Genomic DNA, 25,637 nt, shown 5'->3' on the forward strand with positions numbered 1-25,637 from the left:
CAAGAACTCACATCTCCTTCATGTCTGCAGTACCAGGAACAAGGCAACCAGAAAATCAGGAGCAATTTTTTTTCCTCTTTCAAATTGGAAGATGCTTCATATTGAATTAAAAAAAATAAAGATTTAATTAAACCAAAGAAGGGAAGAGGAAAGACTGAATGTTGTCAATACAGGAAAGTAAATGTTCAAGGATTATTTTGCTTTAGTAAATAATGTAACTTTGTCAGGAGACAATAAGAAATCCACATCACAGAAGTTCTAGCTCTAGTTCTAGTTGTTGGATTTTCCCCTGTAAAAGAAGGATTTTTGAAAACAAAACAAAAAAGCAGGATGGTGAATATCTTGGCCATAAGAGTTGATTTTTTTTTCTCTACCTTTCCATGAGAGAAAAAAAAAAAGAAAAAAAAATAAATAAAAAGGAGAGATTTTCACAGGTCTCACTCTCTGAGAATGTGTGTAGCAGAGAATATTTCCCTCTGTGGTATGGGGTCCTTCTAAAGCACTACTTACTAACTAGGCTTTCCCACAGCACACAGGCTTTCATGAATCACCTTCTTAGTTACCTAAAGCCCCTTATGCGCTGCCTGAGACGCCTCAATATTTAACTACAAGCTAAAAAATCCAACAGTGGCAGGGTAGCTTAAACACTACTAACAATATTAACAATAATTTGTGGATCCAGCCATCTTCAGTTTGAGAGTTTAAACTCTTTAAATCTAAAAAATACATTTTATACAAGAGTAAGTACAGAAGCAGCATCTTTGAGGATTATCTACGTACTGGAGGAAGAAAACTGAAAAGGAAAGCTGCATTCTTGTATCTGGGTTAAAGTGCCTATCTGAAATTATGATCTAGAGCCAACACTTTTCACAACACATTCCACATCTAAAGGCAATGGAAACTCATGGTGGCTGACAGTCCCAGGACTTTGTTTATGCTACATTTGTCATGGGATAACAAGTCATTTTGAAGAGAAGAAATTGTGAAAGGAAGTTGAACAAAGCAACAATAATCTGGGAGTGAAACAGAAGTACTAACGTTCATCATATAAAAAAATAGGAATGATCAATTTGAAACTCTGGGTATCACTTTGAGAAGATTTCAATATCTATGCTCCAAACCAAATGCTCCTAACAATGAGCAATCAGTTGACAATAAAGAAATAAAAACAAAGACTTTATTCTTGAAGTCCAGTCAAAAACACGATTACGGAAAACTCCTGAACTTCAGATTTATAACCTAATCCTCTCCCTTAAATTTGCTATATTTTAATCTTCAGCAGTAATTGTTCTCTTCTGGTAAATGATTAGCCTTTGCAGGTCTTTTAAGGGCACAAGCAGAATTGACACAGGGGATAACAAAGGACCGAAAGAGTCAGTTAATGAAAGAAAAAAAATCAAAAACAAATAAAAATAAAGTATTTCTGTCTTTTTTTTTTAATGTTCATTTTACATGTCTACTTTACATCCATTAAATCCATTTTACTTTCCAAAATAGGATCTTGATTCAAGCACAACACAAATAGACTTGGCCCTCTTCCTTGAGATGAGAGCACTTTTGATTTCTAACAGTTTCATATGCATAAAATGTATCAAACTAGAACAAGACAATTTTGTTAAAAAATGCTCAGACTAGTAAGGTAGATAAAAATGCTTGCAAACGCACCCCAAATGCTTGCACATTTGTAGGATAGGTTCTTTCTTGGCTCCTGCCTCCTGGTCAATAACCTGCATTTTTTCTTTTTTTGGTGGGGGGGGGTGGCAGCTACCCCTTCAGTCTCTAGGGAAAAAAAAAAAAAATCTCTTTTTTTCCCTCCTTTTGCTTTGAAGCTACGTCCTGAGTCTATTCCCTGCTGTAAGCAGGGCTTCTCATTGCTGCCAGCAATCTCCATGCTCTTCCTCACCATCCGTCCCTGCCACCCCATTCTGCAGCAGTTTCTCCCTGTCTCACACCCTCAATTATTTTCCAAAGGGCTTCAACTTCTCCTCTTCCTCCCAGCGGTTCCATTTGACCCAAATTGGATCCATTTGTAGCAACCAGGTTAAAGAAAACAGCAACCTCTCTCCCTGCTGCCCAGCTACAAACTTCTAACAAAACATAATGTACAACGCAGAGATACTGCTTGCTCACAGTTTACTCTACCTGTCACATTTTCTATGCCTGGTTTACCTTTTACTAAGATAGCGTTTCATTAGACAGCAAAAGAAGGAGAAGAATACTTCCTGGCATTTTGTTTTAAGTTTATTCAAATGATAGATTTGTGTTATTAGGGAACTTTGTGCAGACATGCTCTTCTGGCCTTTAAAACTTCCCTTTTGCAATCTTCCAGCGAGGAAGGACAAATAAGACGAGGCTGCCCCTCAGACAGCTGAGGAGAACGACTGCAGAGCTGTTATGTAAAGGCTCCCTCCCTCCCAGGGGTCAAGAATAATTCATGTCTGGAGCACTTAGCTTTGCTACCCGGAGAGTAAAGGCAAAAAGGTCTTTGACTTAAACTGAGATGCTCCACAGAGCATTACTGCTACCCTGGAAGCTCGCACATTACAATTAATATTTATTAAATATTACTATTTATTTTCCAGGAATGAAAGGATTGTTACGTTAGTCACTGATTTAAAATATTTCTTGGGCTTGAGTTTCAGAAATATTGCTGAGTTGTCAAGGTATTGTGTACCCATCACTTCCATTATGTGCCATCAGGTTTCTCAAAGATGAACATTGCTAATTTTTGTTTTTTTAAAAAAAGAAAAAACAAATACTTTCTATTTCTACTTAAATGAAAGAAAAAAATAAGTTCACTTTGCTAGCTATTGTAGGAAAATACCAAAAATTCTAGAAAGCCAAGATACACACCCAGCACTTCCAGAAAAGGGATGTAACTGATGTTACAGAGGATTTACTGCAGTCAGGATGGTCAAGGTAAAGGCCACCAAACGGGTAATAGAGCAGGAGCCAGGGAAAGAGACTATTGTTTGAAGCATGCAAATGAGTTAACATGAGTTAACACTAAGAAGGAAATACAGAAATCGCGGTAAATTTACAGAAAGTGAGTAACTAAGCCTTCTTCTTCTTAGGTACAAGATTCTGTCTTACTCTACATTGGTGAAACGTCTAATTTACTTTGCGAATTTAGCTTAGGCTAGGTTGCCCTATGCGTTAGGTTATTTATGTCAATGTGAGCAGCAATCACCTCCAATTAAGCCATGAGATCTTGTTCATAAATATTTTGCAAGCCTCAATATAGAATCTTCTTCTTCCCCGGCCCTTTTTTTTAAATGGTAATTTTAGAAAGCAAAAAGTAAAGCTCCCAGAAGCCACAACTGCTTCCAAATGTTCATCTTCCAAGTACAGGAAAGAGAAAAGCTGTCTTGAAACTGCTTCAAACGCAGAGGTAAAACCACTGGTCTGTGCAACTGCACCTGTTTTTACTATTCATTTGTTTTCCACATACCATCTTTTTTAATTCTCAGTACCAAGGTTTGTGCCCTTGGCCTGTGATGAGGAAAAGCAAAGACTCCAGAAGTACCTGTGTGGTCAGTGACAGCCACAGGAGCAGAAACAGGGAGGAGGAGGAAGACTGCCATACAAAGCCCAACTATGCCGGATCCAAGGTACTTCATCTCCCCCTGGACTCATGTGAACAGCCAGCCGCAAATCTGAAACTGAGAATATTCACAGTGAGAACACATCTTCTCACTATCATAAAACCATAGTAAAGAATGCAACTGTAAAGAAAGAGGATAAATCACTAGTTGGTATGTAATACACATCATTCCGACATGTATCATTTATCTGTTTTAAAGAGCTAAAACATAGACTCCCATGAACTTGGAAATGAATGACAAGTATCTCCCCTTAGCCTGTTACTAAGGTCGTGAATCACAGTTTCAGAAACATTAACTCAACAATGTTAGTAATAAAGCCACGAAATCGCCATTCCATTAGCAAAGACTGAAATTATTTTTGTTTTCCTCCGAGATTTTCGACCTTAGATGCAGGCGCTTCACCGCGTGATGCCACAGGCGGCGCCGCGCCCGCTTCCCGGCGCCGGGGCACGACGAGGAGGAGGAGGAGGAGGAGGAGGAGGAAGAGGAGGAAGAGGAGGAGGGCGCGCACCTTGCGCGGGGGCCCCCTGGCGCCGGCGCGGGGCGGCGCTGCCAGGTGCGCGGAGCAGCGCAGCCACCTGCGCGGAGCCCGGCCGCCGTCCCGGCGCTTTCGCCCCTTCCCAAAGGCTTCCAGCCGGGAAAATGCAGATCAGGAGGCACGGTATCAAACGCAAACACGTGCGCGCGTTCAGTGAATAACGCTGCTTGCAAGCGCCGTGCCAGCGCGTGTTAGCGCAGATCTAGAGTCACACGCACGTGTGGGCACACGCGTCTAGCAAGGACTGATCGCTGTGCATTAAAAGGTTACCGTGGACGTTATGTTCCTACCGGATACAGTTAACACCGGCAAAACCCGAAATAAACTTAGCGGCAAGCGCAGGGAGAAAAGGCACACGCGCGAGCAGGAGCGCGCGCTCGGGGGAGACCCGCGTGCCAGGGCGCTGCTCACCTGGGGCTCCGGCGCGCGCGTGTCCCGCAGCAGCTCCGCAGACGCGTGCGCAGCGCGGCCGAGCGCCGCGGAGTCGCCGAGCGAGCTCCGGAGTGGGAGCCGCGCACGCAGCTCTGTCCTTATTAGTCTCGCGCTGCGTGACCCTCCCACTCGGCGAGCACGGGCAAGCGGCGAGCGCGGCGCCGGTCCTGCACAGCCACCGAGCGCAGCCCCGGCCCGTAACGGCGTGGGAAGTGCTGCTTCCCCCCGAAACAGCTCCACAAACACCACTGCCCGAGCACCCGCGCACGAGGGAACGAGCGTCCGCTTCCCAGCTGCGAGGAAGCGGCGAGGTGCATTAGCACACGAGCAGCAACGGGCTTTTAACACTGAAGTGTAAGCACATACAATCAATTTTAGATACGTTATCATCAATTTAAAAATCAACCACCCAAGGAAATAAGAGAGTGCACCTATTTATGGCACTCATGCTGCAAAGCGCAGCAGATGATTGACATTTATTATGCCTTTTAAAATCTATCATTCACAAACCAGAATGTTCTTGCACTGCAGTGTCATCTGCCTATGCCGAAACGCTGACACTTAGCACTGCCACTAAGTCACATCTGAATATGCGAAACTCCACTTTCGGCAGGTTTCTCCAAGCGTGCTTGTGGCAGCTTTCTGTGTTGTATTTTACCCATGTAAACCAGAGGAGGGAAGGACAGAGAAAAATAAAATCACTAAAAACATAGACAGGAGGTAGAATAGGGTTTTAGTTAAGTGTAACTCACTTGTGTGTATATCGAAGACACATTCTGTATTTTTCTTAGTAGAACTGTTGCGATAGGAAGAAAAAAAAATAAAAAATAAGTTACAGTGACTCATGATGAGTGTGCTTATGTGAAAATTTACTAGCTTAACATGAATTTAGCTCAACTGGTATCTTAAGATCAGGAAAACCATAGGATTTCCTTTTCACTTTGACCCCAGCAGATTCTGAGCAGTGTTTTCTCATTTCAGCCAAGGCAAGTTAACAGGATAACCAACAAATCGCATGCACAGACATGATGATCTTTTCGATTTTCAATTTCCCAATTATTGCTGGTTTTCCTAACTTAGAATCACAAGATGAATTGCAGCCTAGCCATGTGTCTGTTAGGGTGTTGGTTTAACTCACAGCTCTGCCACAGACTTGTGGTGTCGTTTTGGGCAAGTCACCCTCCTCTTAGGCTTCTCCTTCCCATTCTGTACAATATAGAAATAAAGCTTCCCTACCTCATGGGGTGAGGCTCGGGATCCCAGTCCGACAGCTGACAAATCACCCAGGCACTTCCTTTGCCTTGAGACCATTCACTTGATAAAGGCTTCTGTGTTGAGCCCTACTGCAATGTTTCAAAAAGAGTTTTGAGATCCTCAGTTGAAAGACCCTTTGTAAAAGCTCTGCTCCTGGTGAAAGGCATTATCATTATTGATTTGGAAAAAAAATAAAGAGTTTCCCATTGCTCTTTCAAACTGTAAATTCTTAAATTCCTTCTCTTCTGCTTTATTTCACATACCCTAAATATCTGAGTATTTCTAAATATCATAGCATTCCACCTCATTATGAGAGCAATAAATAGAATAATTAGAAATTACTACAATGTTCCCCAGTGAATATATAGCCTTCCTGTATGCTAAACCGGAATTTTAACTAAATGGGATTATGCCAGTTCACATAAATCAGTGCAGTGATTTATATCATTTGAGGACCCGGGCAATAGATACTGTCCTTGTACGGACTAATACTGGTCATCCTAGTGAATATGATCCTGAATGACTAGTGACAGAAACAGTGGCAAATGAGGAAAACCTAAGTCACAACTGGCAACATTTCTTTGCATCATGAACAGCTTAAAAATTCAATTCTCCTGCACTCAAGTCTCCCTGTGAGGAATTATTAACACACTCCACTAATCGTCTATGTTCAGTCCTCTTCTCCTCCTTCTCCTTCAGGAAGCTCAGGAAAAGCTGATGAGACGACGTGAGCTGAAACACCAGCAGCAAAGAGGCAATATCCTATCTTACCTTTGTAGGAACAGTTTTCCAGCTATCCCACAGCTTAGCTAAAACTCTCACTCATATACAGAAAATCAGATTAGATCTGGATCCAAGTGAGAGCCAGAGTCAATATGCCAAGAAGCAAAAGAGAGAGAAATGAAGAAGTTTGAAACCTGTGGAACGCACGGGCTGCTTCCTGCGTCAGAGGGGAGCTGCTCTGCTGAGCAGCCCTTAGTACAACTGCAACTATAGGCAAGAAATATGGGAAAAAAAAGAGATAGAATTCAGGGAAAAATAAACTTACTATTTTTTTTTGCTATTTTTTTTCTATTTTTTTTCTCTAAGCAACACTAATTGTTTTTTCTTGGTAGTATGAGATGTCAAAAAAAGCCAAGCAGCACAATCCACTGTTTTTTAGTCTGTTTAGTGCTGACAGATTAGTCTTCATTTCCTTATACCCTATTTGTAACATCAGCGTTGGTTACGACAACACATACACAGGAATGAAAACTAAGCTCTGACGAAACTCTATTAAAGTAGCACAAAAAATGTCTGAAAAACCAGCTTGCTAGAATTATATTAATTCGAAGCTGCCCTTACCACATTATTTCAGTTTGAAATATTTCAAAATAGAGCCTAATATTTCTAGTCTTTAAGTAAACCCTGAAGTTCGAGCCCTTATGTGGCATCGCTTCTTGTCAGATGATCCCTTCCGCCCTTTGCAAGATTGGCTGTTTGGGAAGTGCATGCCACTGAAAGAATTACACTATAAATGCTTCTCACTAAACACACTCGACTGAACTGTGAGGGAACTTGCACAAAATAGGTGGGCTCCTACCCTTGCTGAAGTCAATAGAAATTTTGACACTGATGTAATGGTGTAAAGATGTCACTGAAATGAAGAAACTTGATCAGAAAGTATATAAAAAGGGATTATTTACATGCATGATGGCACTGATAATCTCGATCTCCAAAATGTGGAGTTGAATTGTGAAACGTTAAGGGCCATGAGAGTCTAACATGGAAGATGTTTCACATTTTTTGAAATGAATATATATTTCAAAGTAAATCCATTAGTAAGTAAATACATGGCATTCTTAATATTTACTCGTTGAAAACATGTCAACAACTGTATTGTATATTTGCAAAGTACTCATGATTGCTTGGGAAACAACAATATTTCTGTGCACATGCTACTACTTAACACATTAGTACAGAAATTCAGTGGAATTATTTGAACTTGTGAAAAATGCTGAAATTGTAGACCATGGCATGACATTCGTATTGTCCAAATATGATTACAGAAACAATATGAAGAATAATACTGCTGAAGTGGGTATGTCCTTAATCTGTTAAAGATGCACTTCATATTCCTATGGATAACCTTATACATGTATATAACTATACTGCCACTGCATGTCCTACTGTTTCATGAACCATGCAAAGAAATGGAAAAATGGAAAATCCTTGGCACAGGCTGAAAACACTTGTAAAGGGCTGAAATACATTAATCTAAAATTGCTATAATGCAAATTATTATAAAAAGGCAGTTGAAAAGCAAAGGAAAGGTATCAACTATGTTTAAGTTCTACAAATGTTCTGAATTGTTTTAGCCTTGTAGACTTAAAAGGTAACTTTTAGACAGAGACAAGACTCTGTCTTGTCAGGCAGTGCAGAGGCTTTGCACTTACATGGTAAAATTTAGGACGTCAAAGCATAGGTAGCCCAAGACTGCCAGTTAAAAGTCCATTTTAAATTATAACTGATATGTCTCATTATTCTCACTATTAGTTACTGTCTCCTGCTGTTGTGTCCTTCCTATCTGGATAGTTTGCTCCAAGTTTTATTTAAATGCCGAATGCTATAATGGTAAGTACAATGCTTTTAGGTCCAATTATAAATGGTACTTTCAATTTCTTCTTTTTTTTTTTTTTAGAAAATAAGTGCTATAAATATTCTTGTGCAATATTAACAATTGGTAAATGCAATCATCAATTTTATCAATATGGTAGCTACAGTCATATTAACATATCCAAGACCTTGATTGTACGCAGAGCTATTTACCATTATGTTATTTTAATGTCCAATTTCAATATAGTAAAGCAACATAAAAATGAAAAAATAACATTGTAAGTATTTTATTCATATTTATTGCTAAATAAACGGGCACAGTAAATTCAAAAGTAAGTGCTTACTTAATCCATATCTCTGCATTCATAAATGTTATTTATTCGTCTTTCATCTAGGAATAAATATTCTCAGGATTTAAGCAATATTATACCTTTAAGTTAACAGTTATGCATATTTCTGCCAATTTGATATCTGGCTAGAATTAACTCATCACAGTCTGAGATGCAAAAGAACTCTGAGTTTAATAATATCTAAAGGCTGTAGCTAGAAGCGAGATACAAGTACATACCCACAAAAAAAATCTAGCTGTTGCCTGTTCTCTAAAATGATGTACAATAGCAATAAATACATTGCTAGTTAATATCTTCAGTTATCCTTCATATATGCCTACTTTGGGGAGCTGGAGAATGGGGGCACTAATAGCAAACAACAACTGAAAGGAAAAAGAATATATCACAGACTGTCTGCAGTGTAGGCAAGACTATTTGGGTCCCTGGGTAGTGTAATTCAAATACATTTTACTATTTATTAGGAATGCAAAATGAAACATTATCTCCTACAGAGACAGCATTATAAATAAATAGAAAGTTCTTAAAGAAAACAGCCGTACACTGCATTGAGCCTAACATTGGCATCAACCTTTAAATTGTTTATTTTTGGCACTTCAAATGTGGATTGGACACCATGGATTAATTTGATTTTGGAGCAAGGCCAAGCAATTTAACATGAACGTGCCACTTTGCTGAAGATGGAATAGCTAGCAACAGTTGTGATTCTTCTCTTTCCTGGAAGCAATATAAGAGGAACCCATATATAACTTGTTAATAGTTTTAACTGAGTACCTAACTTAATCTTGCCAATTAGTCATTGACTCAACATTAGTGATGGAAATAACTATGCTGTAACAACATGAAGTAGGATCCTGCAACCATTCGGTGAGTGAGTGTTTTCACATGCAAAATTATTTAGGTGTATTTAGTGTCCATAACTAACTGAGCAAATAAAATCCATAATTATTAGAGTAGTAGTATCTGATATAGATATGTAGCAAAGAAAGAATTTAATTATGCTAGGAAGATGAACGTAAGGCCAAAGACTGAAGATATAATTATTTTGTTATGTTTAATAATATATTTTAATTATGTATTAATATATAATAATTAATTATATATTTTAGTTTTTTTATCCAAATTACTTTGATAAATTTTATTATTTCTATTCTTTTGAAGGGGAGTACATTGATGAGATGCTATTACTCTGTCTTCAAAGAAGAATATATACTTAGGTTTCACTCATGTACATTACACATCAGTAAGATAACAAAAATATAAAAATATGTTCACCCGAATCTTTTCAATACAACTAATTATAGCTTGATGTGTCTTCAAACTTATTTGGGAATCAATTTTGGCTTATATATCAAGCTTACAAGGTCAAGCCTAGGAACAAATATAATGACCTGCATTAAGACTGACTTCTTACATATGCATCAGCAACACTGAATTCATTCTTCCTAGTGCAATATTGTTCCATCTCCCAGAACTTTCAATAGAAAACTTATTTATGTAAGGAACAGTTCTTATGTTACAGATGCTTCGTTGATTTTGAGGGAACTAAAATTTTCTTCTACACAGGATTTGACTCCTGGAGAATAAATTTAGAAGAAAGGCTGAAGCTGAAGAAGAAAAGTTGGATATATAAAAAACCTACTCTAACCGTAAGATATAACAATACACGTTTTATAACTAGCCATAGTAGAAGACACACTGGCACACAGGATAGTAACAGTCAGCAATTGTCCTTTCAGAGGGTATATCTTCACTGCAGAAGTATTTCTTGGTATCAGACTGTTTGAACACCAATTTAAACTAACCTAGTTATGAATGCTTGAACTAGCAAGCCTTCCTCAGAGGCTTCCCTGGCACTGAGCTCTCCTCATAAATAAAACTCGCAGGCCTTTGAGTGCATCTCAGGGTTCTTTATGAGAAACATTGTTCTATACATTTACCATAGAGAAAATGGCTGTAGGTATGTTCCCAATGCGTTGAGAGAGAAGCTGTCTGTACTGAGCACATGCCTGAAATTCACAGAATCCCAGAATGTTTGAGGTTAGAAGGGACCTCTAGAGATCATCTAAGTCCAAACCCCCTGCTCCAGCAGGGACACCCAGAGCACGTGGCACAGGGTGGCATCCAGGCGGGTTTGGAAGATCTCCAGAGAAGGAGACTCCACAACCTCTCTGGGCAGCCTGTTCCAGGGCTCTGTCACCCTCACAGCAAAGAGGTTCATCTTCACATGGAGGTGGAACTTCCTGTGTTTCAACTTGTACCCATTACCGCTTGTCCTGTCGCTGGCCACCACTGAGAAGAGTTTGGCCCCATTCTCCCTACATTCTCCCTGGAGGTGCTTATACATACTGATCAGACTACAAATATGAGATTTGGAATATTTCCTTGGCTAAAGGTTTTACAGAATCTGAGGTTTCCAAATCTATTTAGCTGTTTTAATTTAAACACCTGTTTATTTAAACTTGTTTGGTAAGACTAGTACAGCTTTGGTATGAAGATAGTCTTATCTACTTAGAAATATTTACATTCTATGTATGCCTAAAAATTGCTAGAGAATGACCTAAACTACTATAACACATTTTTATAGTTATGTAAGTGGTTCACAAAAGAAACTTGACTGACTTTAAAAATATGAAGGATATTGATTTATTAAATTAAAGTCTGTGTACCAAAGACTTAAGGGAAGATTCCACAAGCACTGGAAATGGATAATGATTAATTGAGAATCTTCCGTTGTATCTGTCTAAAACTTTCCTATTTACATTCAGAGTGGCTGTTCTCAACAGTTTGATTAACACGAACTGATGTTGTACTCCATACCGTAAAGCCGTATATACCTTTTTTGAATAAATCCTCAACTATGCCTTGAATCTGGTAGAATTTTAGGTGGCATTTTTAGTGGGTGTTTTCCACTCCTGCAATTGCTTAGGGTGTTGAGCGAAGGATTTTCAAATTAATAGAAAAAGAGTTCTCTACTCCCATCCCAGAGAGCCCCAGGGAGTAGAGAGACCTAGTGGTAATGCTGCATCTTCACTATCTGGGATTTACCTCCATGTCAGAAGTTGGTTCACCAAGCTCTAATCACACATATGATGACAGCCTGGAGCAAACCAGCAAGCTGTCAGGACAAGGAAACCTCGGGCAAGGAAAAAGGGCAGGAGAAGGAAAAGATTTTTGAATATTTAGCTTATGGGAGGCTGCCAGGGCTCACCTATGTGCACTTTTTTTTTAATTAGTCTCACAGCTTCTTCTTTGCTACCCGCTAAGAAGACATTTACAATATTTAAATATCTAGTATTTAAATACTTAATGATACCTAATATTACTATGTAATATATGCTAAAATACCTAAGAAATAAAACATCTAATTTATGTAATGATTTACATATCTTTTTTGAACTATTTGTAAGTGTGATAAAGTCAGGAGGTGAGGCAATAAAATATCATGAAAAAAATAGAAGCTCAAGTTAAGACACTAGGATGTTATTCAACACAGAGTGGCTAAATGGATTGTTTTGGACTCTGCTGTGTCTCTCTGACTGTCTGTGTAAACAACTAATACCTAATGTTGATTAAATCACATGCACTTAATCTTCTCGGGTATAGACTGTAATGCGATACAAATCTGTTCTAGGTCTCATCCATTTTAGAGCCTCATAAGCATCTTATTGTAACAGTACAATGAGATTACAGTGACATATCACTATGTGGCTAATTATAACATGGACATGTAATAAAGACTATGTATCATATCAAATTAAGGACTTAATCTTACTTTTATCATACAAACATGGACATGCTTTTGATGTCTCATAAATACACAGTCAAGACATAATTTTCCCCCCCTTTCAGTAGTATTTAACTTTAATTCTGTAAAGCTATCAAGTTTGTTATTAAAAAAAAAACTTTCTAACTTTGACACAAGTACTTCTAACAGCAATTAACTGAAAACCTATCAACATCGAGAAGAACAAGAAAACCACAATTCAAGAAAGAATTAAATCCAAAACCCCTCCCCTCTCTACCAAAACAATACCACCAAAAAACTTGCAGAATAACTTCATTAACTCAATATCCAACTTAATGTCCCTGAAGTTGAGAGGTTAATTATAAATTAAACTTCACCATTCTTTTTCTTACCATTTCTCCCCAAAGAAACTTAATAATACAGGAACAGAAACAATACTGTTTCTATTAACCACCTTGCCTCCTGTTTTCACATTTTCTTTCTTAACACATGCCCATCCTGTCTTCTATAATCTGTAGGAGACCACTGCTGTACAAACTGCACTGTAACAAATGAGCAAAATAGAATTAGATACTTTGTAGGAGTAAAAAAATAAAATTTTTCCTTTTTGCAGGTCACAGGAAGTACTCATAGTATCTTTTATTTAGAGTGAAATTCTGGCTTTGCTGAAGTCACTCTATGCTTTGCTATAAACTTCAGTTGGGCCAGAATTTCACACCTGGTTTCTATGATCCCTATTAAGTTGTTGTTTTTGCCATAAACTAGGAGCAGTGGAGGCTTCACGAAGCCAGGTTTTCACTCTGAAGAGCAAGTATTACCAACACTTCCTGAGATCCTCAGAGGAGAGATACTGAGAAATAAACATGCCAGAATGTTAGTGTTTGCCAGAAAGGCTTTTGCGGCTCCCAAGCTATTTTTAGTGGTAATAACATGACTTGAACAATAACAAGGAAGGTACAAAATCTTGTAATACAGAAACCAAAAAAGTATAATGAAGAGGCTAAGCTTTTTTGAGCTTTTTGTCTGGATTATGATGAAGTCAGTAACAGTATGATGAAGTTAATGTAGTATGCTTTTTAGTATGGTTGAGGTTCCTTCCTCTGTTTTGCTTTTTTTTTTTTTTTAAATCCCTTTCTAGCCGTTACAGTGTGTAGATTCCTTACTTTCCCGATTGCTGGAGGTCCTGTCTGGAAGCTCCAGTCAGACCACTAGGGATGTATCTAATTTTTACAGATTACACAACACTCAGTTCAGTTGTTACCAAAAGAGAGCTAAAAAACTATGAAAATGCACATTGATGAGAGGAAACCCCTGGCCTATGTTTCAGCAGGCTCTTAATGTGGTTATGTTATCACCCGTACATTTATAACGCTACAATCTCTGATCACAAGTTGGTCACTTTATTGCTGTGGGGTTGCTTGCACGTTTTTCTGGAATTGATAAAGAACTCCTCTTATCTAAAAGTAGACGTTACAGAACTTATAACAAATAACTTCTTAAATAGAAAAAAGAAATCAGCTCTATTACAGATAAAAACAAACGTTTGCAAATAAAAAGATTTGAAAACGGGTCTACTCACAGCCCTCTGTGTCGCTGAAGGATACATCTCTCTCCTCCCATTCTCCTGGTAGTCTAGCAGCACTAAGCGTTAGGTTTCACAGTCTTCTGGGTCTCCTCAAAAGAGTCTTGTCTTAGCTGTCATCACTGAAGCTTGGATCTTTTGGGCTTGGGCTTGGGCTTGGATCTTTTGTCTGCTGCAAAAAGCCTCCCTTGACTCTAACTTCAGGCTTGTCTGTGTCTTTCTCCAATCCCAATGTTTCCATGATGAAGCTTCTCCAGCTGGGTGTGCCAAACTGCTTCCAAAGCTTCTCCCTCCACAGGGTCCTGTCTTAGAGTCTCATTCCCTCCTGATAGCTTACTACCTGTCACAAATATTTTTCATTATTTCTTTCATAATGTGGATCATAAAATTTCAATTCTGACAGATTCATAATTTGTAGGTGAGATATACCTCCTCTTCGAGAAAGATATCTAATCTAGTTTTAAATATATAACATTATAGAGTTCCACGACATCTAAGAGTTAAGCTAAGAGTTGCGGTGGTTAACCGTATTTATTCATTTTGCTATATACCTCACTTCTTTCTTATTTTTTTCTAGTTTTAGGCTTCAGGCATTGGATTATGATATGCCTTTATCTGTTAGATTAAATATCTTTACGGTATCAGAAGACTTTATTTCCATGTATCACCAACTCTTCTCCCAAATAGCAAAGATAGATAAATTGAGGGCTTTTGTTTTGTTTGTTTTTCACTACAAAACTTTCTTTATTTTTCTTTTTTTTTTTTCTGGAATCCTTCCTGCTCACTGACAGTGACTAGAAGGCTGAGCGCTCAGATGCCAGAAGTAGACATAATGGCATAGTTATATCAATACCATATAAAGTAGTAATCCAGCATCATTACTGCTTCTTAGTATTGCTTTCTTTTACACCAATATTTTTAGGCATCACAGTGCACAAGAAGCTATCATCATTACCTAACTCTCTTTAGGAGTTAAGGCTTTCTAAAATAGTGCACTCCATTCAGTAACTGCAGTCCTGCATTATTTATTCCTATCAGTCTGACCTCACATTTGGTTTTGCTACATCACTTTTTTTACTGGGCACTTTAAATCACCCCATGAAAATGGGCATATAATTATTTACTATTCAATCATTCCCATGTCAGCTGCAAACTATCCACAGTGATTTCTGGTCGGCTGAAGCAAGGCCCTGTGCTCAGTTTAATGATGTTTATCTGAAGGAAATGTGATAGTTTTGCAGCAAGCCAACTGAGCAACTTCCAAATTTCAGGGAATGTTCTAAGTACTTGGAAGAACATGGTTTATTTTTTTGAAAAATAGAAAAGTGGAATGGGAAAAGTCTAACTGAAAAGAGTTTTGAATCTGCTCAGCAAAGCCTTAATTTCCAGCCTAATGTGTAATAGCTTGTACTTTAAAGAACTAGCTTTTCAGTCATTCATGTCATTCAGACTCACACCAGAAAGTGCATCAGACCTGTAGGATCGGATTGATTCTGTACACAAAGGAGCCCACAGAGCTACTTTATATTTACACACGGAGGCCTTCAAAGGAAAATACAGAGTCCTGGTTGTGAAGTCAGCAAAACTAAAACCCAAACAGAATAAGCCACAAATTATTTACCATCTATCAAGGGGAAGGCTTCAAGGCTGGTTCAAATACTGTCCAAATACTCAACCACCTGAACAAAGACGATGGTAAGTTGAAAAATGAGCACAATGTTAGTGCTTATACAATGGACACAAAATAAATATATGTAAAATGTAATTTAGCTGAACGCTTGCTGTTTACCATTATACTATTTTATAGAAAAACTCAATATTTCTAGTGTATCTGCATCACTTTTTACTAACTGCTAGAAAAGATTTCAGGTTTTAATCAGCAGAATCTGTTTTTCATTGGTTTGTTAGACAAAATATTAAATTACTGGCATGCATTCCGTTAGTGTATTGAAGACCTTGTGTTGGGAAGCAAAAAAAGCTCCCTACAAGAGACTATCATCTAATTGAAACACGATGCAAAAATTATGAAATAAATAACGAGACAACATAAATGAGAATTACATTAACATAAATATGCATTAACTGTTTGTATAAAAGAGAAATATAGTTGTAGAATAAATTTCAGAAATCATCAATCTTATAACCATTATCTGTTGTCATGCTATTTAAAATATTAAGCCAGAAATGAGCAATAAAGAGTATTTTGAAAGCACACAAGAGTGAAGGCTTAATATACTGGTTTTTTAAGGATATTCCACACTTTAGTAGGCTGTGTGAAAGAGGCAGGGGGAGGATTTTGCTGAACAAATTGAGTATTTGGTAACAGAAAGCACTATAGTTCCCGGAAGGAAGGACCATGAAGAGACACTGAGGTCTGACACTGATATGTAAAAGGCAGGGACAGGATTGCACAAATCGTACTAGCATGAAATAGGTTCATATGTATTTCAAGCAACAAACTGAGACAAATAGAGACACCAACAGAGACTGAACGAAGGTGAGAAGATCATCATGATCAGACATAATAAGATGTTTGATCTCTTTTTGAATTAAAGTTTATCAAAGGAATTAAGAACAGAAATGCTATATTTGTAGACATGAGAAATATTGAGAAATATTGCAGGCAAGAATTGGTCATACAATAATTGAGAAGGTTTATGAATATACAATAGTGAAGAAAAAACAAGATTTAGATATACTCTGGTTCATAATATCTACAGAAATGGAAGCTTTGGTAATGGCACTGAATTATGGACTTGAATGCCTTGGAAAGGAATGATGCCATCGATAGTGGCAGAGCTTGACAGACAGTAAGATTTGGAATAACCCATTTTGGTTATGTAAAATCAGATTTAGATAAAATTTATACTTACATAGCCAAGAATGACAACGTGAGTGACACTCATATTTTATAAACCAACCCCTGAAATTTTGCTGTACTAAAACTTATGAGGAAATTAGAGAAGTTTTTTCAAAGTGAGGACTTTAAGATTTGGCTTCTACTCAAATCTATGGCAAACCTGTTTACTGTATAAGGCCTGGGAACAATTCTGGAGAACCACGATAGGGGAGCCCTCTGGTGGGTAAAATATGAAAATGCCCCTAAAAGTCAAATTACCGAAAATTCTCTTGTCATTTAAACTTTACTTCTGCACCTAAGACTACAGCATTCTCTCCTTACTAATTAATGAAATTTTACTTATTAAAAATTACTTCTTACAAAATTATGAATTTCTTCACCACTCCTCTTCTGTAATCACCTTTCGGGGATTTTTTTTCCTACTTAAATTTCCAGCTGCAACACATAGGGACAGGCGGTTTACTCATAAGAACAACAAATGAAACAGAAAGAGCATGTTAAACTAAATTCTTGTCCATATTATAGAAAAAAAAAAAACAAAAAGACTTATCTATTCATCTCTGCTGTTTCTATCATCAGAGACAGGGAACATTAAGTCTTAGCAGCAGCAGCTTGAAGCCCTAGCATTCCTTTGGGTCTTGTAAAATAAATCTTACACACACCAAAACCTTCAGCACTGAATGTTATTCAGCACTGAATAAAACCCCAAGATTGTTCTTCACTATTTACACGTGCATGCCTGGCTTTGCCAAGACAATTTGCATATACTCAGAAAGAGCCATTTGACTACATATGTTTCATTTTTTTTTCCCCTCAGGAAAATCCCTCAGGATTTCCCTTTCTTCTCCTAGGAGATAAATAAATGCTTCATTGTATCTGTGAGTGTTCACAATCAAGTGATCCATGATACAAACAGCTGAAGAACATATATTTTAAAATGTTAGAAACAGGAGAAAGTAAATTGCTCCCCTGCAAAGGCAAAAATATAGATATATCTGCTGCTATAGAGCTACACTTCAAAAGGCCTAAATGATAATGGCTAAAGCTCGCAGCTATAATCTCATGTTATTCTTCCTCTTTCTCATGTTGCTTCATTTTATTGTCCTGTATTATTCAGTTCTTGAGCAGTTCCTGAGAAGCGATTTATTTTGTGTTCCCCTGAAAATTTTCTATCTAAATATAATTGCTTCATGGGTGGCATTAATCACTGGCTCATTCAGGAAGGAAGGAAGGAATCCTTGGCATCTTTGTGGCCCAGGGTGCTGTTGGCCTTTGTTGCTGGCTTATGGCTTCCAGGTGCCAGATTTTGCATCTTCCCTGCTGAATTCCACAGCTTTCCTGAAAGCCCAGCTCTCCTGCCCGTCTGGGCTCCTTTGGATGCATCCACTGCTCTCCCTTCAACCACAATTTAGTAACCTCATTATAGAAGGCAACCAAGTTGGTCAAATGCTGACTTCAGTAAAGATTCAGGTTTTGAGTATATACAGCATGGAGAACTTCAGAAAGAGACACCAACTCTTTCTTTACACATAGCAGGATTAAGCCCATCTTTTTGCTATTCTGGAACAACAGAAAACTGAAGGCCTATTTTACTGGTCACAGCTGAGACCCACTCCTCACAATAATATGAGAAGATGTCTCCTATGTTATAAAAGTAGCTGCTAGACTTCTTTGTTGTTCAGGAACCTCTGTGCAATCCATATCCCCAGTTTAAACGTTTGAAATGGATCCATGAATTTCTCTAACTGATTTTTAACATATTCGTACTTTCAGCATTCGAAGTATCCCCAAGTAAAGATACCCATGTTTAAAATTGTATTTTTTAAACTACTCCGAATACCAGGGTCCCTTTTCTGAAGTAGGCAAAACAGCTCACAGTGTTCATGAAGTGGGGAAAACATGGATTTAAGCTGAGAGTGGAATGACAGTTTTTGGTTACTTATTCACGTCTCATTGCTATCATTATTTGTCTTTTTGCCTACCACTGAAAATTAACATTTTTGAAAGTTAAACTCACTAGCAGTCTTGACATTTTATTAAGGAGCTCAGAATCTAAATACTGTTTGCTTCTTCATCCCAGTCTGGTTTCTTCTGTCCATCCTGGAAATATCTCCAAAAATACTCCTTCCAAGTTGACACCTCAGTTGTAACAGTTGTAGTTTTCATATGCATCAAAGAGGAGAAATATTTCTAATAATTTAGAAAAAATATGCAGGAGGAACTATTTGGATAATCTAATATGATCAGCCAGTAACCCTCAGTTCATGATTTGACTAATATTTTTTTTAAAAAGGTAGAAAATCTAAACTTATTCTGACTGAAAACATCAGACAGAAAATTTTGTCGCAATAAATATCTTACCACATTTATTTTTGCTCAAAAACCACATTTCTACTGTGGAAGTTCACACAATTTTCATTCTTAATAGTTAGCATAGAACTATCATTTGCATATAGAAAATGCATCACAAACTTTTAAAAAAAATTAAACATTTTAAATATTAATTGACCTTGAAGACTCTTAATAATTTTAGAGACCTCATTAGAAAAGAAGGGTACTGACCTACAGTCTGGAAAATCATTCACCTTTTCTGCCCCCAAACTCTTGTTTTCTCTGCTGTTTTTGTTAAAGCAATCAAAGTAAAGAACAGAGTGAGAAGAAACCTCATTATTATGTAGCAGTTGGTAACATTAAAGTAAGAACTACTTCTCTAAGTTGTTCCATAAATTCTAAATTGGTAACTCAGATAATGATATTTTCACTTAGCATTTCTCAAACTTTTAAAAGATGATCTCTGCCCCCAATTAAAAGAAAGAAAAAGAAAGAAAGAAAAAAAAAAAACTATCCTTTTTTCTCCTTCAGTACTACCACAGCAGTTAAAGACACATACGTCCTATTGTACAGGTTAGCTATACATTATGTAAGTACTATGCTTTGATACATATCATATTAATCACAAACTATGTCAGGTTTTTATTTTCATAGGTTTTACTTGATTCTATATGACAAAAATGATAACTATAACTTAAAGTACAAGGTCACAGTACGTTTGTCATATAGTGCTCAGGCAGTTTCATTCTCTTGTTTTGCCTTCAAAACTAGAAAAAAATCATATATATATATACTGAAAAAGAGTTACTCAGGCAATTTTAAAATAGGATTCCCATTAACCCACACACTTCCAGCCTCCCTTAAACTTGTGGGATTATCATGTAGGGAAGGGAATGATTTAGTCAAGTGAGAAGGCACACCTGCTCTCTCATGGTATGTACACTATTTAATTCAAGTATGATACTAATCCCTTGTCCAAGTCAGAATGAAGACTGTATCATATTCTGGATACCTTCATTTCTACAATAACTCCTCTGTATTTTGTGTCTTTTCACTACATGGATACATTAAATAAACCCATAGCATTTGATTTGAGGAGCACATAAGACATTTTGCATAGTTTGTGATCATTTCACTGAATATATAAAGGTTTTTAGCATTTTGATTCTTTTCAGAATAAATTTTATTTTGTAGGACAGAAGTTTTGCAGTCTTTCCTGGAAGCTGTCTTGCCTGGGACAATTAATATGGTATTTAGGGATGGGCACTTTTTTAGATATATGTTCTTTTCTACACTAGTATTGCTGTCACCATAACATGGATTAGGTTTTTTTTTTGTTATTTGTTTGGGTTTTTTTGAGGAGTACTCCTCAATACAATGACAGCATTCTCTTCATTCAATTATTTATTCACACATTTATACTCTCACTGATCTGTGAAATTCCTTTTTTTTTTTTTCTTTTTAATTTGTGCACTGGGAAATTTAAGGAGTCTGCTAACAAGTATCTTGCAGTTAGGACAGGAAGCCCACAGGAGCTTATCAAACCTACAGAACCTTTTTGGAAATGATCCAGACCCACTTTTTGTACTGTTCTCACCCTGTGACCCCACACACTATGTCCTACACAAGAAGTCCTACCCGCTGCTGCTCTTTGTCACAGTCACTGATCTCATTGCACGCTGTGGCATCTCAATGACAAGCTTTGACTTGCGAGAGCAAGGAAGGGTGAAGGAGAAAGGGAAGAGTCTCTTGGTCTAGGCAAGAAGAGGGAGTAAGGGGGAACAGCACCTCGTGGAGCTCATCTGATTCAGCAGGGACAGCTAGAGCACATGGCACAAGGTGGCATCCAGGTGGGTTTGGAAGACCTCCAGAGAAGGAGACTCCACAACCTCTCTGGGCAGCCTGTTCCAGGACTCTGTCACCCTCACAGAAAAGAAGTTCTTCCTCACATGGAGGTGGAACTTCCTGTATCTCAACTTACACCCCTTATCCCTTGTACTGTCACTGGTCACCACGGAGAAGAGTCTGGCTCCATCCTCTCTACAATCACCCCCCAGGTGCTTGAACATGAGATTGTCTAGCCCAACCCCACTTCTCCAGCAGGGACACCTATAGCATGTGGCACAGGATCACATCCAGGCAGGTTTCGAAGATCTCCAGAAAAGGAGACTCCACAATCTGTCTGGGCAGCCTGTTCCAGGGCTTTGTCACCCTCACAGGAAAGTTCTTCCTCACATGGAACTTCCTGTGTTTCAATTTGTACTCATTACCCCTTGTTCTGTTGCTGGCCACTACCAAGAAGGTCTATTACCCTGCAGGTATTTGTACCTGTTGTTAAGATCCCCTCTCAATCTTCTCACCATTTGTTCTTCTGGCCTCCTGTTCCACTTAGGCAGAGTGATGATGTTTCTTCTGCACCAGGAACCAACTGCCTCCTTTCAAATTTCTTGACACAGGGGTCTTGTTAATGACCACTGGACCTTATGAAGTTTTGTTCCGTGGTTGCTTGTTTTTACCTCATAATAAAAGTTACAATGACAGCATTGGGTTTCTGAGTCTCTGCTGATGGCAGACTCAGCAGAAGTAATCATTTTGCTTCCAAGTACAGTAATACTCACTGAAACCTTGAGAAACTTATCTTTTACCTGAAGAGTCTGCTGATGCCAGACTCAGAGCACTGGTCTAGGATTAGCTGTGGCTGCGCAATTGAGTGGGTAAGACAGGGATAGAAACAGTAACTGGGGAAGCTGGTGTTCTTTCATAGACAATCTAATACCAGCTCAGTCAGAATAAATGAACGTGCGTGCCCTCTCCTTGTAAGGATCTTCAAACCTGTACTGAAAGAATGTAGCACAAAAATGTCATGCTCTATTTTGTCTTCCAAATCAGCTAATAAACAGAGACTTCCTTACCAAACCAAGATGCGACCCTAGAAACACAATAAACAAAAACTATAGCTGCTGGTCTTCACTCAGTACCTTCCCATCAGGTTTTGAGCCCTGTGGACTACCTGAGAGTTTGCAACTCTAGTTAGGCTTGTGACCATCTGTGTGGTGTAAGGCTGCAAGTGCCAGTGCTGCGGGTGCAGAAGCAGACCGCCCGCCAGCGCAGCAGTGCAGTAGCAGCACGTGGCGGTGCGGAGTGACATGCAGCCTCGTGTGAGTGAGTGCAGGGAGATTCGGGGCACTGCGCGTGGCAGCTGTCCTGGAAGTTGTCTACAGTGACCGTGAAAGAGAAGCAGAGCTCTGGCATGCAAAGAAGCTGCAGCCAAGGTATCCTCAGCAGTGCTCCTGTAGACAGACTGTGTGAACGGTCAGGAAATCTAGCCTTAGAGAGATTGTTAGCACCCTCTTAAGAACTGTGTGTGTTTGGCCAAAAAGAAGACAAGTCTCAAGTTTCCCAGCAACACAAAACAAGGATGAAATTCTCCAGAGAAAAAACAGTTGAATATATGTTATATGAGGTAAAATGTTTTAACCTTTTTAAACTCTGAACAGTTTACAAGAATAAAGAAAAAAACACACACACAAGGAGAGCTACTAGATATATAATACATGGTATTGAATTTCTACTCTCTGTCTATACTACATTTGTCTGCAAATCCACTTTGACAGAAATTCTTATTTAAACTATAAATTACAGTAATCATTTTACTTGCAGGTACAATAATTGTCACTGAAACTTTGAAAGCTTACCTTTTACCTAAAAATATGGCTATATTTACCTGAAGATATAGCTACATGGCTAGCAATCATATTTACCAAATAGAAATGCATCTGACAGTGACGCGTATTTCCCAAAAATTATAATTTACTGCAAAATACATGAAGATTTTACCAAAAGACTCAAAGATGAATGGTATTTTGCTCTTTGTGAAAACTGTTTATATAATTTTGATTTTTTTAAAAAGATTTGTTAATAGACTCTACATAAACTCTTAACAGTTTATTTTAGTCATATGAGAGGGGAACATTTTTTGTTCATGCTGAAGCTACCCTTATGGTTTATTTACTAAAGCAAGTTAAATATTTAGATAGCCATTTCAGTCAGAAGAACGATTTGTGGTCAGGATGTAGCTATTGCAATTCTTTTTTATAACAGCCTTAACAGCCTTAATTCTTAACTAGTTATGAATCTCTGATGTTCTCTCTTTCAATATTTTATTGATAAAGGTATGCAATGTTGCCAAATTCATAAAATCTTCATATACTCAAAAGACACATTACTTCTCCTTTGGGAAAATAAATTCTTCTAGTGATGTTTTTAATTCTTCATGGGATCTAGGGTAATTTTGAACCATAACTTACATATTTAATAGTAATGACATCCATGGAAATATTTTCTGTGATGAACATAATGCACACTAATAATAACACCTACAAAGAAAAACTAAGTGTAAAATAAAATTATCATTTAATCCTAAACAGACAGCAAAAGATTATTCAAATTGATGTTTCCCTTCTGTGTGGTTTCACAGTTGAAAAGGATTACTTTGTTGCTTCCAGTTAACTTCTATTTCTTTAAACATTTTGATTATTCAGCATTTCAAATATTTCAGTTTATTTCCTCAAAAAGGACAGTTATTTATTAGCAGATTTTCTTTGAGAAAAACTGTTCATGAGCACATCAGCCTGCACTTACAAATGTAAAGAATGACACAAGAGATGTTTAGTTCGTTGGTATCTGCAGGGCTGTTTTGTGTTCTGCTTCTGCCACACACAGACCATACACACAGAGAGGTCTGCCTTTAAACTCCTTTCAATCCTGAACAATTTCTGTTTAAAAAAAACCAACAACAACAACAACAAAACCACCCATGACTGGTATATTCACTCAATAAAATTGTTCAAAAATAGAAGTTTCTGTCTCCTAATTTTCGCTACAAGGATTTCCTGAGCTCTGAAAGTGCTTTTCAAAGACTGTCTCACTGGATCACAGAGTAATTTAGACTGGAAAGGACTCCAGGAAATCATCTAGTCTAACGTCACGCCCAAAGAATGGTTGACTATCAGGTCAAATCAGGCTGTTCAGGGCGTTGTGTCATCAGGCAGAAAAAAAAAAAAAAAAAAAAAAAAAGGTCCTTCGAGGTTGGAGACTCCCCAACTTCTGTGTACAACCCAATCTACTGCAACACTATCTATGTGGTGAAGAGCTCTGTGCCGTATCAAACCTGCGGCGTTGCCGTTACAGTTTATGCCCACGGTCTTTCCTTCTCCCACCACGCACGGCTGTGAGGAGCCTGGCTCTTTCTCAGCAACCTCTGTGTAGAAGGAGTCCCCCTCCAAGCCGCTCTCTTCTTCGGGCTCAGGCAGCCCAGCTCCCCCCGCCTCCCCTCACAGGGCTCCAGTTCTCTCAGCCATCCATTTATCCTGGACACCCTTCCTGCGCGGGGGAGTGCCAGTCTCTGGAGGTGACACTCTGATGTGGTCCCATGAGGGCTAAGCATGGGCTCCCTTCGCCGAGCTCCTGCCTGCACAGCCCGTGCTGTGCCAGGGCACGCTCCCCGCTCCTTGTCCCTCAGGAGCCCGAGGTCCCACAGAGCTGCTCCCAAGGCCCTCATTCCTGGCCTGTTTTTCCCTCCCAGGGCAAAGATGTGTCTCTTGGCTGTGAACCCCTGCGAGGCTCGCGAGCACCGCTGTCACAGCATGCTCCGTCCTCTGCGCCCCAAAGGAGGCCAGCACAACCAAGCTGTGCTCTGGGAACAGGCTCCCGAGCTGCTTCCCCCTTTCAGGGCAGCGAGCTCAGGTGAATGTGCCACCTCTCAGCATCTTCCAGTAGGAGACTTCGGCCTCTGCAACACTGAGCGAGGCGCACCGTATATCATGTGCTATTGAAGCCGGAATCCTCTGTAATGTACAGACAGCTTTTAAGTGCTTTTATGGAGAAACACGGGATCGAAAATCAGGATCGCTCTAGGTCTCTTGGCGTGCCATTTATTTTATCTTTGCTCACACACGCCTTCCTTTCTGTTAAACAAGCGCTCCTCACGGCCCGGCGGGGCCGTTACCGGCCGTTATTGCTCGCCCCGCGGCACCGAGAGAAACCGAAACCAACCGCCGTCGGCGGCCACGCCCCGTGACGTCACGCGGTGGGCGTTAGCGCGGTCGCCGTGGTGACGGAGCGCCCGCCCCCTCCTCTGCTTTAAAGACTCCGCCCGCAAGGCCCGCCCAGGCGCGGTGGCTGACGGGAGTGAAGATGGCGGCGGCCGCGTCGGATCTGCTCACGGGCTGGTGCCTCTTCGGGCTCGCGCTGCTGGTGAGAGGCGGCGCCCGCGCTCCCTGCCCCGGGACGAGGCCCGCCGAGCGGCTGGCCCTGTTCTCTTCGCCTTTGGCTTGTTGCCCGGCC

At 39.1% G+C, this 25,637-nt stretch overlaps 2 protein-coding genes across 2 annotated transcripts in view; one reads left to right on the top strand and one right to left on the bottom strand.

Annotated features, from left to right (window-relative positions):
- The window catches only part of COL19A1 (collagen type XIX alpha 1 chain), a 179,007-nt gene extending 175,354 nt beyond the window's left edge, over positions 1-3,653 (bottom strand). The window contains exon 1 of the mRNA XM_088539915.1: positions 3,527-3,653. Coding sequence (XP_088396041.1) covers positions 3,527-3,620 — 94 coding nt within the window. The 5' untranslated portion in view covers positions 3,621-3,653. The remainder of the gene's footprint in view (positions 1-3,526) is intronic.
- A 21,822-nt stretch (positions 3,654-25,475) lies between these two features.
- LMBRD1 (LMBR1 domain containing 1) overlaps positions 25,476-25,637 on the top strand; it is a 50,143-nt gene continuing 49,981 nt past the window's right edge. The window contains exon 1 of the mRNA XM_088539910.1: positions 25,476-25,547. Coding sequence (XP_088396036.1) covers positions 25,488-25,547 — 60 coding nt within the window. The 5' untranslated portion in view covers positions 25,476-25,487. The remainder of the gene's footprint in view (positions 25,548-25,637) is intronic.

This window comes from Tinamus guttatus, unplaced genomic scaffold (genome assembly GCF_059628265.1).
Source record: "Tinamus guttatus ecotype Peru unplaced genomic scaffold, ASM5962826v1 Tinamus_guttatus_pri_ptg000051l, whole genome shotgun sequence".
Lineage (NCBI taxonomy): Eukaryota > Metazoa > Chordata > Aves > Tinamiformes > Tinamidae > Tinamus > Tinamus guttatus.